Source organism: Moschus berezovskii, chromosome 20 (genome assembly GCF_049115385.1).
Source record: "Moschus berezovskii isolate FMDL1 chromosome 20, NW_MosBer_1.0, whole genome shotgun sequence".
NCBI classification, from domain to species: domain Eukaryota; kingdom Metazoa; phylum Chordata; class Mammalia; order Artiodactyla; family Moschidae; genus Moschus; species Moschus berezovskii.
Window position 1 is genome coordinate 31,815,490 of NC_142479.1, and position 12,242 is coordinate 31,827,731.

At 48.0% G+C, this 12,242-nt stretch overlaps 1 protein-coding gene across 1 annotated transcript; it reads left to right on the forward strand.

Moving 5' to 3' along the window:
- Nucleotides 1–3,711: 3,711 nt before the first annotated feature.
- On the forward strand, nucleotides 3,712–11,913 carry TMEM97 (transmembrane protein 97). The gene is made up of 3 exons (XM_055401761.2): nucleotides 3,712–3,975; nucleotides 9,561–9,705; nucleotides 10,594–11,913. Exons 1-3 carry the CDS (start codon nucleotides 3,712–3,714, stop codon nucleotides 10,851–10,853), a joined length of 669 nt encoding a protein of 222 aa, XP_055257736.2. The 3' UTR covers nucleotides 10,854–11,913.
- Nucleotides 11,914–12,242: the final 329 nt, after the last annotated feature.

Genomic DNA, 12,242 nt, shown 5'->3' on the forward strand with positions numbered 1-12,242 from the left:
CAGAGAGGAGATTGTCAACTACAAATTGGCACTTGCCATGGGCACTTGCCATCTACTTCTAAGGATTAAATCACGTGCTGCTATAGCTGATTTTCAACACCCATGAAAAGGAGTCCAGGGTGGAGAACAGAAAGGAGGCGCTCTGCTGGGGAAGAAAAACTGGCAGGACAGGTCTTCAGATAAGGTATTTTCAGGAGTCAACTTTATGACCCCAATTCTTCTACCTCCTCCTCATATCTAGAAAAGCACTAAAATCATTCGTGGTAACGACTGTTCCTCGTGACTAGCAAAAGCTTCACAAAACTAGAAGTAAGTTTCTGGGAAAATATGTATTTCATTGCATGTATTCCTCCTTCACCAAAATCATATACAGACTGACCTGTCCCCCGCTGCCTCTTTGGAGCAGTTTCTCAGGAGTTATCTGAGGTGCTGTCTCCCAGGCTGCAGTCCTCATTTTGCATTTTCCAATAAAACTTAACTCACAGCTCTCACACTGCACATTTAAGTCGACAGGAGGAAAGGGCCTTGCATAGTTGCTGCCGAGGAGGAAGGTGGCGGGTCTAGCTCGGACCTTCTCTAAGTGCCTTCCGGCTGGAGTTATAAGGCTAGAATTCTTTTCCCACCACTGTAGGGGTCCATTGTCCACCTAGTGGTGTTTGTCTTTTCACAAAACGAATAATTTCCAAAAGGTGCTAAACATCACCTCTTCTCACTCACAACAGGGAAGCTGCTCAGAACTTTCTTCTTTTTAAAGTCATTCTTTTACGCAACATTTGCTTTGGGTAAGAATCTGTTGATTAGCTGTGTCCTCCTCCTCAGGGCCATTTACCTTCTATGACTTCTCTGACCGTCTCAAGCTTTGGCTCCCCTGCTAAAGGAATTTCAGGCTGAAGACAGCAGCTGGACAGAGATTTTGCTGGATGCAGGGCCTTTCAAAAGTGCCTAGCCTTGAAAATCTTTATCTACAGATAAGAAACTTGGCTGAGTGAGATGCTTTCGGAGGTACATTGACCTTAACAGCTGTACACTTACCACGTTCCCTGGGCAAACCCCAGCTTCGGGCCCCCCTCCCCTTTTCCCCAGCGAGCAGCTAGTCTGCATGGAGTACAGCTTAAAAGGTGTTAGCCATTCCCATAGGTGAGGGTGAGGGGGTCTGTTGCCAGGCCCCCTCCTGAGTACAGCTGTGCAAGAGGCCTGCCCCCTAGAGGCCCCAGAACTCCTGACCCTTGTGTTCCGGTAATGTTTATCCCTTGTTCACCACCAAGGAGGAAATTTGCACTCTCCTGCTGGGCCCTCTCCTCCACCCAGCTGTTTCTCCTCCCCAGTAAACATCCACTCCTCACCAGAGCCCAAACCCCTCTACTATGAGGCTCACAAAGCCCCTCACCTCCTGCAGTAACTGACACCTGGCTCCCCCGCCCCTGAGGTCTGGGCTCTCCCACAGCCAGCCCTGGCACAGGATGTTCACTTTCTCATGCGCCACAGAGTTCAAGGTCAGGAGGTGGGGTCACCAGTTTCCCTACTCCCCAAGACCACACCCACACCGTTTCCCCTCCACCCTCCAAGGTTCAAGCCAGACCTCAGCCCATGCTCACCTCCCTCCTGGCCATTCCCCTTACACGCCAAGCCTATGGCCATGGGCTCACAGTGGCCTCTGCGGTCGATCCATCCCAAGCTCTGGGCTCTCTGTCCCGTGATCTCCAAATATCTTCCCCTCCACTCCCTTTCAGTCAGATTCCCAGGGGCCGAACCTTCTCCTGATACCCAGAACCCAGACATTGTATCCATTTGTTCTACTTGCCCACCCTTTGGGCCCATTAGTCCAGTTTCTCCCACCGCATTAGCAGTCATGCCTCTGCAAGGCCTCAAATTCGTGTACTTCTCCAGTTTCTCCGTCTACCAGCCCCTTCTGGCCTTACATCACCCACTCCTTATCCTGTTCGAACTGCGTGCTCCATCTCTTTAATCACTCTCCTGTTCAACTCCTCAGCATCAACACTGTCTTGCTTAACTTTCACCCCAACAGCCTTTTTCTGTGTAGCCCTCACAATGGACCAAAGCACACAGCCTGGGAGAGGCCCCCAGATCAATGGCCACACATCTCAGCTTGGTCCTCTACACTGACCACCGTTTCTCTGTCCCAGTGCTCCACCCTGGGGAGCACAGTGAACCTCTGACCTAACCCTGATCCATTCTCTCCAACTCCTCAGCGGCCTTGAGCCACATTCCCTGCTTTCCTTCTCTTGTCTGGACAACCTCTCCCCGGACCCAGAAACTTCAAGCAGCATCTAGACACGTGAAAGTGCTCTGGTCTCTCTCCTCTGAAAAGAAGATAGATCAGCCTTCTCGAGCACATTTCCCTCCAACTTCTGCCCTGGCTGTCTCCTCCGCTTCCTAATCATGTCTAACTCCCTACCTCCATTTCCCCAACTCCTTGCTCCTTGCTGGCCTGTCATCATCCGGCTCCTGCCTCCAACACCCACAGCTGCTCTCACAAGTCACAGGTGGGTACCACTTAGTGTTCTGACACAGCAGAACCCCCTCCTTCCCTGTGTTTCTGAGACATCACACTCCTGTTGTCTACCTGGATATCTTAGCCCCTCCTCCCCTGACCCCTGAGGTCATCCAAGATCTCACAGGCCTTGTGCTCTCAAAATTTCCACGTCCAACAAACACGGATGCCTCACAAATCCACATCTTCAGACGTGTTCATCTAACTGCCTCCTGGACTTTTCCACTCATGCTGCAGAGACTGCTCAGTAACAACATGGTCAGAACCAAATTATCTTTCTCTTCGACTCGCTTCTCCTCTTTGTCCCTCTTCTCAGTGAATGGGTGCCCCACCCGTCCGGTTCCAGGGCAGACCCAGGTCCAGTATGTCATTAAAGATCAATATTTGCGCGGCCTGAAAACGAACCCTTGAGCCTCCCTCATTCTCCACAGCAATCACCAAGACCTGGTAATTTTACCTCCTCCTTTTGGCCGCCTCATGCGACGAGTTGACTCACTGGAAAATACTCTGATGCTGGGAAGGATTGGGGGCGGGAGGAGAAGGGGACGACGGAGAATGAGATGGCTGGATGGCATCACCGACTCTGTGGACATGAGTTTGAGTGAACTCCGGGAGTTGGTGATGGACAGGGAGGCCTGGCGTGCTGTGATTCATGGGGTCGCGGAGAGTCGGACACGACTGAGCGACTGAACTGAACTAATATCACCGTACTTCTTTCTGAACTGAGGCTGGCTGCCTCCTACACCTCCTTTGGAAAGCTTCCGGTACCCTCAACTCCGGCGGGCCAGGGATCTTGCCCGCTGTTCCCACGGCACGGACCACCACCACGCAATGTCCAGCCGGCCCTGGTGGGTGAGACCCCTCTGCACTGGGCGCTCCATCCCTGTTAAGTCCCCACGGCCGGGCACAAAGGAGCCGCCCGGCAAGCACTAAACGGGTGGAGTGAAGGAACGGAAGAGTAATAATGAGTGAAAGGGCCACGGAGGGCAAACGCCGCGAAGCACAGCGCGCACGCGGTGGTGGCGAGAAGGCCGGCGTGTAGCGCGGCGGGCACAGCCTCTCCGGCTGCGCCCTGAGAAGCCCAGGGCGGCCGCCGGGAAGCCCCGCCCCCGCCTCACGCGGCGCTCCTCTCAACCAATGGGAACTGTCCCCGGGCCGCCTCTGCGGACGCTCCCGGCCCGCGCGCGGCTTCTCAGCCAATGGGAGCAGCCGGCGTCGCCCTCGCGGCGGGGCGGGGCGGGGCGCGGGGGTCCCGGGACAGCTCGGGCGCGGCGCTTTCCCGACGTCCTGTTCCGGTGAGCGTCGGCTCGGCTCCCGCTCAGCTCAACGGACGGACGATGGGGACTCTGGGCGCCCGGCGCGGTCTGGAGTGGTTGCTAGGCTTCTACTTCCTCTCCCACATCCCCATCACCCTGCTCATGGACCTGCAGGGGGTGCTGCCACGCGATCTCTACCCCGTCGAGGTGAGGGTGCCTTCGGTCCCGGTCGCCGGTCGCTGAGGTTGGGGCCCCTCGTCGCAGCGGTTGGCCCGGCGTCCCCATCACGCCCCCTCCTCGGGCCTCGCCCACTCAGGGTTCTCTCCCACTTTCCTTGGGTCCCGCGGGCGCTCTTTACCTCGACATCTTGGGCTTTTGTTTCTCCCGGCGGCTTCTCTCAGGCTCCTGGGGAGAGCTCCTTGCCCCCTTTGAAGACAGTTCTTCTCTCTTTTTTTTTTTTAAAGACTCCCACACCCCAGCTCTAGTCAGTTGTCCGTATTTGAGGGAAAGGGTCTGGATGAATGGGCTTCCCAGGTTGGCTCAGTGGGTAAAGAATCTGCCTGCCAATGCAAGAGATGCAGGAGACACGGATTTGATCCCTGGGTCGGGAATGTCCCCTGGAGGAGGGAATGGCAATCCACTTCAGTATTCTCGCCTGGAAAATCCCATGGATAGGGGAACTTGGTGGGCCACAGTTGATAGGGTCGCAAAGAGTCCGACGCCACTGAGCGCACACACACACACACAGTGAATAAACCAGTGTCTAAATTACATGTCGAATTAGTTTTAACGTTGTGTTTCCTGGGAGGAAAATACCGACTAATCCCAAAGAAATAACGTGCACGTAGAATTAGATGCGTCTATAAAGACATTGGCAGAGAACGTCTTGATTTCAAGATTAGGATCCTGCTACTTCAAAATCTCTGAAGTAAATTAAGGATATCTTGCAAATAGGGCCTTTTTTTAAATTGTGTTTGACTAGGAATGATCATCTGAGTAGAAGTACAGGCAAAGGCCCCGTTTCCTGGTTGTTAGAGAACACTCTTTACACTAAACTTTGCTTTAAATGCTTTTGATTTTTTCAGATTTATTTTCATGTCTGAACCCTATAACCTACTATCATAGAATTCCAGTCCTCAGTTCTACCTTTCTTCAGTTTGTCAGCAGAACTATAGGCAAGCCTGACTTGTCTACCTAAAGATTGGATTTTACCTCTGTTTCTCCTTAAATGCTTTTTCTCTGCAAAGCAGGGGTTCTTAACCTGAGGTTCATGAACCCCTCATGGGGTATGCAGAATTGTGTGTGCCCAGTGTTTTACATAGCTTCCATCAACTTTTTCAGGGGTCTGACCCTACCAAAAAAGTTAAGAGCCACTGCTCAACAATATACCCCCACTCCATAGTCTGGTTTGTTTCTAGCTTCAAGCATAACTAGGAAGATCTCTGACCTACCTTTTCCTGGGAAAAGTGTAGGTTGTGTGTGGCAAGAGCACTGGACTGAAGTCTGGGGATTTGGTTCTTCCAAGAACCTCTTGAGCACCTTGGGCAAGTCAGGGCTCTTCAACTGTTAAGAGAGAGTTAAATCACAAGCTCAAACATATACAAGGTATATTAGTTTCCTCTTGCTTCTGCAGCAAATTACAGAAATAAAATGGCTTAAAACAACACGAATTTGTTCTCTTTCAATTTGGGAGGTCAGAAGTTTGAAATGAGTCTTGCAGGCCTGACTCCTTCTGAAAGTCCTGGTGGAAGATCTGTTCCCGGCCTCTTCCGGTTTCTGGTGGCTGCAGGTGTTCTTGGTTCGTGGCCACATCACATCAGTCTCCACTTCTGTCCTTACTTGGCTTTGTTTTCTTTAGTTCAATCTCCCTTTGCCCGACGTTTATAAGAACACTTGTCATTACATTTAGGGCTCACCAGATAACCGCAATAGTCTTCCCATCTCATGATCCTTAACTTTAACCACCTCTGCAAAGTCACTTTTGCCAAATAGGGTTACATTCATACATGCTAGTATGATTAAGATTATTCAGCCTACTGCCTAGGCCCAGGTGGTACATGATCTTGGCCAACAGAACTCAGGCAGGCTGCCTGTTTACGGTCTCGTGTGTTATGAGTCCCTTTACTCCTGGCCAGTTACATTACTCCAGGTAGCCAGCCTTTCTAGACTGAACAGCTGTTAGTTTCTCCCTCTCTCTCTTTTTTAAATTGGATGTGGACTGTTTTTGAAGGCTTTATTGAATTTGTTACAGTATAACTCTTGTTGTATAGTTTTGGTTTTTTGGCCTTGAAGCATGTGAGGTCTTGGCTCCCTTACCAGGGTTCAAACCCACATCCCCTGCATTGAAAGTCGAGATCTTAACCACTGGACTGTGCCAGGGAAATCCCTTCCTTATCTTTTCTGAATGTACCATTCCCACAAGTCCTTGCTCACAAAATACAATTAAAATTTCTTCAAAATCATAAAGACCCCATTTAAACTTACATATTTGATTTGGTAAAGTTTTCTCAGCTTTATTTTTTTAAGTTGACTTATGGTCGAAGGTCAAGGGCCATAGCAGGCCATATCTGACCAGAAACTCTTGTGTGTGTCTATCTCTGATGCTATTTAAAGGCCTTAGCAATACCGGGGTATCTCGGCTTTGAAGGCCTGTGTCTCTAATCACTCTTATTGCTTTGGGGTGGGCAATGATGGCTGTGTTGCTTCCATATGGGAAAATAATAATAATAAAAGCCTTGAGTTATTTTCAGATTCTCCTTGAAAAAATGCCAAATTTTAACATCTGTTGTGTTTTTCCTCCCTAAAGAGGAGGAATTTTCTCCTCGAACTAAAAAGCTTGTAGAGATCACATAATGGTTAGACTGGAATTTGCAAATATCTTTCTTGGTTTGAACCAGATCAACTCTTGGGTAAAAGCTCTGTGAAACAGTAAGAATTCAGTTTGGATTAGGACATGGAGAGGGTGGAAGCATTTTGTGATATCATTTGCATCTGGGTAGCACTGCTCCTTGGAGAAGGAAATGGCACCCCACTCCAGTGTTCTTGCCTGGAGAATCCCAGGGACAGGGGAGCCTAGTGGGCTGCCGTCTATGGGGTCACACAGAGCCGGACACGACTGAAGCAGCTTAGCAGCAGCAGCATTGTTTCTATTAAAATAAGGAAAAACAGGTGAGCATCTAGGCCTGAAATCAGCCTGTGTGCTCATTCTAAGTTTAGAGGAGTGCAAGACCGTTGTTAGCAGTAGCAGATCTGGTCTAGAAATCCATGTGCATAGGCCAGGTGAATATTTTAATGGATAACAGTGGTAAGTTGAGTCAAGCGTGAGTCAGGTATAAATGGAAACAGTTTTATTACCTTTTTGGGGAATAATCAATGACTAGTTGCATGCTGAGATTTTAGTAAGATTGAACTCCAAGTCCTTATTAATTATATTCAAGTAATCTTAGCATTTACTGTGTGTTTAGCCATTGTTCTAGGACTGTAAGTATTAACTCCTTTTATCTTACCAACAGTGAGGCAGGTACTATAATTAGGTAACCAGCTTAGTGAGATTTAAGTGCTTTGCTCAGAGGCAGGCACTCTGCCCCCAGGTACCATGCTCTTCACTCTGCTTGGGGGTTAAGGGTGTTGACCCTCCAAACATTTGAAAATCCACTTACAACTTATAGTCAGCTCTTGGTACTCACGTTCCTCCCTATCCTCAGATTCAGCCAGCCACTGACCGTGTAGTATTTACCGTTGAAAAGAATCCGTGTATACATGGACCTGCACAGTTCAAACCCATGTCGTTCGAGAGTCAACTGTATTTTAAATTTTGCTATTATCATTCTGAACCTCTTAGAAATTACAGATTGTTTGTACAAATCTGCTTGAATTTATGAAATAAGTGGATCTGAGAGAATGAATACTAATTAAATAGAAGGTGAAGTTCAAATGAATCAGAATGGCTTTTAAATTTTGTTGTAAATCTTCTAAAATAGGTTCATTCCTCCAATTTTTTTTTAAGTAAATCTAGAAAGCAAAAGAGGATCTTAAAAACATTTAGTCCAAGTTGCTTGTTTTACAGATGAGAAAACAGGGTCCAGGAGAGATTCAGGGATTTAACCTTGATGAATATTTTCTACCACATTACCATCCTGAAAAGTGCTTAGAAAGAAGCTAAGGATATTTCCATAAATTTAAGTTTCAAGTCAAATACAAATTCAAGATCACTTGGTCAATAAATTGGCTATCTAGCTGAGGCCTTTCTGTCATTAATTATACTAACAGTGTGTGTTCCTGGATATTTGCTTAAAGGTCACTCGCAGCAGAGAGGCCCCTTATTTCACAATAGTGAGGCTTTAGATTAAAAATTAACAGGAAAAGTATCTTTGGATTTTCTGTTGTAAGCCAGATTCCTAGCTTGGAAGTTGTCTTATAATATCAAGGCGCCATCTCCAGGAGGTTGAATGCCACAGACCTTCAGTAGTCTATCTGGGGAGAGCACTAGGCTTTGGGCTAGGAGCACAAAAGGGGCAACCTCAGACCCCCCTGCTTCCTCCCCCTGCCTCCCCCACCCCGTCAGCATGGATATGCATCTTTCGATTTGACAGTGTTATCACGAAGATGGGCCCCATGCCAGCACTGAGACCACTCACAAAGCTATACAGTCTGTTCCTCTACAAATAGCCTGCTGCTGCTGCTAAGTCACTTCAGTCGTGTCTGACTCTGTGTGACCCCATAGACAGAAGCCCACCAGGCTCCCCCGTCCCTGGGATTCTCCAGGCAAGAACACTGGAGTGGGTTGCCATTTCCTTCTCCAATGTGTGAAAGTGAAAAGTGAAAGTGAAGTCGCTCAGTCGTGTCTGACCCTCAGCGACCCCACGGACTGCAGCCTACCAGGCTCCTCCATCCATGGGATTTTCTAGGCAGGAGTACTGGAGCGGCTTGCCATTGCCTTCTCCGACAAATAGCCTACTGATCTCCTAAAAAACAGACAAAAAAACCGTTTGAACTAGGGGAGTTAAGAATGAAGAGGAATTTGAGATTTGGGGATTATTTAAATTGTCTAAAATTGCATCTTCACAGAGGTTAGATTTATCTTCTTTCCATTCACCCCCCTACCCCGCCAAAAAAAAAAAAAATACAAATTAATTTCTGTACTTGAGGAAATCTGACCCTTGGAGCTTGGTGTGCAGTTGCTGTTGTGAAAAGACAAACATATCATTTCTTTATAAAGAAGGATACTGTTGGCCAATACATCCTGTTTGTGTGTTCAGCAAACTAAGAGCCTACTAAGTGCCACTCGTTGTTGCCCTTGACAGTAGGCAACACACCTGGATATGTGTTAATCAGATAAATTCTGGGCAGCACACAGGGGCTGGAAGAGCTGAGAAAAGCTGCTGGGCAAAGGTAACATTTGAATTAGAGCTTGTGTGTGTGTGTGCTAAGTCACTTCAGTTGTGTCTGACTCCCATGGACTGTAGCCCACCAGGCTCCTCTGTCTATGGAATTCTCCAGGCAAGAATACTGGAGTACATTGCCATTTCCTACTCAGGGGATCTTCCTGACCCAGGGATTGAACCCGTGTCTCTTACATCTCCTGCATTGGCAGGTGGATTCTTTACCACTAGTGCCACCTGGGAGAGCTTGTGAGTTTTAATTAAATGACCATCTAGGCTGCACCACTGAAGCCAGCTGTGAGTGCTGTCTGCTGCCCAGGGGGCTGGGTGATGAGGCACGTCCGGAGGGTTGGAGCTGCGGAGTCCAGTCCTGCCAGGTGGCTGTACTCACCATGTTCCTTGTCTTCCCAGCTGAGAAACCTGCAGCAGTGGTATATTGAGGAGTTCAAAGACCCTCTGCTCCAGAACCCCCCGGTGTGGTTCAAGTCCTTCCTGTTCTGCGAACTTGTGTTTCAGCTGCCTTTCTTTCCCATCGCAGCATATGCCTTCTTCAAAGGTGAGTAAATGGAGAAATCCCATTTTTGCTCTGAGACCAGGTCTCAGAAATCTTTGGGGAAAGTTCCACCAAGGAAGGGGAGTGGTCTCTGGAGGATGTGTGAGGGTGATACAGAAAGTGGTGGGGATGGTCAGGATCGATCTTGTAAAGGGACATCAGTGTGGCTCAGGATAGTGTCTAGGGTCAGTGCGGCTGCAGGACTGCCTCAGTCAACTGGAAATCTCACACGCATGCCACCTGAAGCTACTTTACAGATTGAACGTGTTCCCTTTTATTGTTTTCCTGGAATTTTTTGCTTTGGCTTTTATTTTTCTGCTTTGGGTAGTATCATACTGGCTTATAAGCAGTAGCAGCAAGTTATTCCTAAGTGGCCTGACTTCTCACTTAAAGATTATTCTTCCAGTGTCCCCATATGACTATTGTTTTTAAAAAGAAGGTGGCCATACCAGTGTTCATTGTAAATAAACTTTTACAGGTTATTTCCCACTGGAGCCCTCAAGTCCATCTTTTAGCAGAATCTGTTGATTCTTCTCATCCATTTATACTTACTTAGCAGAGATGCTGCTGGCGGAGCTGCCCTGCTCCCCACCCACTGTATTTGAGACCAACTGAGTTTACCTTAAATGGCCATTTTACTGCCCTAGAGTTTTTTTGAATTCCGACTCCATCCGTGTTCTTTGGCAGTCAGTGCTAGGGCTCCAGCTGTCACATAAGGACTGCACATTGGACGCTATTATATCACATCCAGTTTTCCATTTGTTTCCCCTTGGAAAAGGAGGTAGAATGACCGAACTGAAGGGAGCAGGCAGAGACGGTGGAGGGTATGGCGGGCTCCCCTGGAGCCATGAGCAGATCTCACCCGGCTCTCTCTCCCCTCACTGACCTCAGGAGGCTGCAAGTGGATCCGCACCCCTGCCATCATCTACTCGGTTCACACCATGACAGCTCTGATTCCCATCCTCTCCACGTTGCTACTCGACGATTTCTCCAAAGCCAGTCGTTTCAGAGGACAAGGACCTCAGACTTTCCAGGAACGACTATTCCTGCTGTCTGTCTATATCCCCTACTTTCTCATCCCTCTTGTACTTCTGCTTTTCATGGTGCGGAACCCCTACTACAAGTCTGAGGAGAAAAGAAAGAAAAAATGAGAGAAATGCCCCCGGGCCCAGGGGAGAGGTGACTACTGGGCAGTTTCCTGTTGGACCCAGAATCAGGAGCAGTGCTCAGAACCCATATTTTCAGTAGTATCTGAACCACACCAGCAGCAGCACACATGAGCAAGACCTGGCAGGAGGCACAGCAAACCCTCACCTCCCAAGGGCTTTGACACAGACAGACGGGTCACCTGCGGACGGGAAGAGGGGAGTGGGGAGGTGACAGGAAGTGGCGCCAAAGGCCTCCTCAGTGTGTTCCCCAGTACCACTGCGGGATTGCCAAAAGCAGAACCAGATCAGAAATCAGATAAACAGCCAAGAAACATGGCCTGCTTGGCATGCTCGTGAGTCATGTGACTCACAGGATACATGTGACTAAAACTGTGACTCCTGAGTCTCTACAGATATCACTGATGAGCAAAATTCAGTTTGAAATTATGCCTCTCTAATATTCGTTAAAAATTGTTTCCTTGCCCCTACCCCTAGGTAGGGGTGAAATATTCTTTAAGGTTATAAATTTAGTTTTCTTTTAAGATTCAACCTTGGCATGACTTTCAATCGGAAATGGGTCAGACTGGAAGGTATATTGTTTCTGTCCTAAAACAGGTCATCCCAGGAGAAGAGAATTTTTAAAGTCTCCCTGTTCGTTCTCTTTCTAAACCTTAGTCTTCCTTTAATTTTTACAGACCACATGAGTTCCTTTACTCTGAGGTCTGGTTTCTCAAGCCTGAGCTGGAAGAATGCTTCCTACTGGATAACTTCATCCTATGAAATAGTTTCATAATTCTTTGTCCTGTACCCATTTGGGGTAGGGGTGGGGGGCTGGCCATGACAGGTCCAGTGTGTGCATGTCATGTCTCTTTATTTGGTATCCTGCTAGCTTTAAGTTCATACTTGAGGCTGACTCAAAAAGACTTGCGAATGCACATGAAAAATGGTAGATGCTGGTTAGTTCCCCCTTTTGGCCTATTTTGTTTACAAGCCCTAATGGTCTGATTTTTGGGAATATCATCTGACTCATGTGTCTGGTCAAAATAAAGATAGCTGCTGAGCACTGCCTGGTTTTGTTTTGTGGACTAAGGGCTAGAAAGTCCAGGGTTCTCACGGTGGGTTAATGTACACTTCAAGGGCACGGAAAAGAGGTAGATCAAGCCATTTGAAAATAATAATTTATTGCTTTTCCTTCCAAAGCTTTGTGAATTTACAAAAAAAAGTTGACAGGCTGCTCAGTTCAAACTGAGAATGCAAGAGGTGAGAACCTGGACCACAGTGGCCACTGGATGTTCGCCCGCAGATATGCACTGACATCTGAAACAAATTCCCCCAGGTTTGTTATTGCCTTCAGAGATGCTGCAGTTCACACAGCTTCTCACGTGACACATT

Bases quoted from the DNA above. Each gene is read 5' to 3' on its own strand.
- TMEM97 (XM_055401761.2), top strand. From the start codon at position 3,712: ATGGGAGCAGCCGGCGTCGCCCTCGCGGCGGGGCGGGGCGGGGCGCGG. The intron at 3,976-9,560 runs GTGAGGGTGCCT...TTGTCTTCCCAG, and splicing joins GCGATCTCTACCCCGTCGAG to CTGAGAAACCTGCAGCAGTG. The intron at 9,706-10,593 runs GTGAGTAAATGG...CACTGACCTCAG, and splicing joins AGCATATGCCTTCTTCAAAG to GAGGCTGCAAGTGGATCCGC.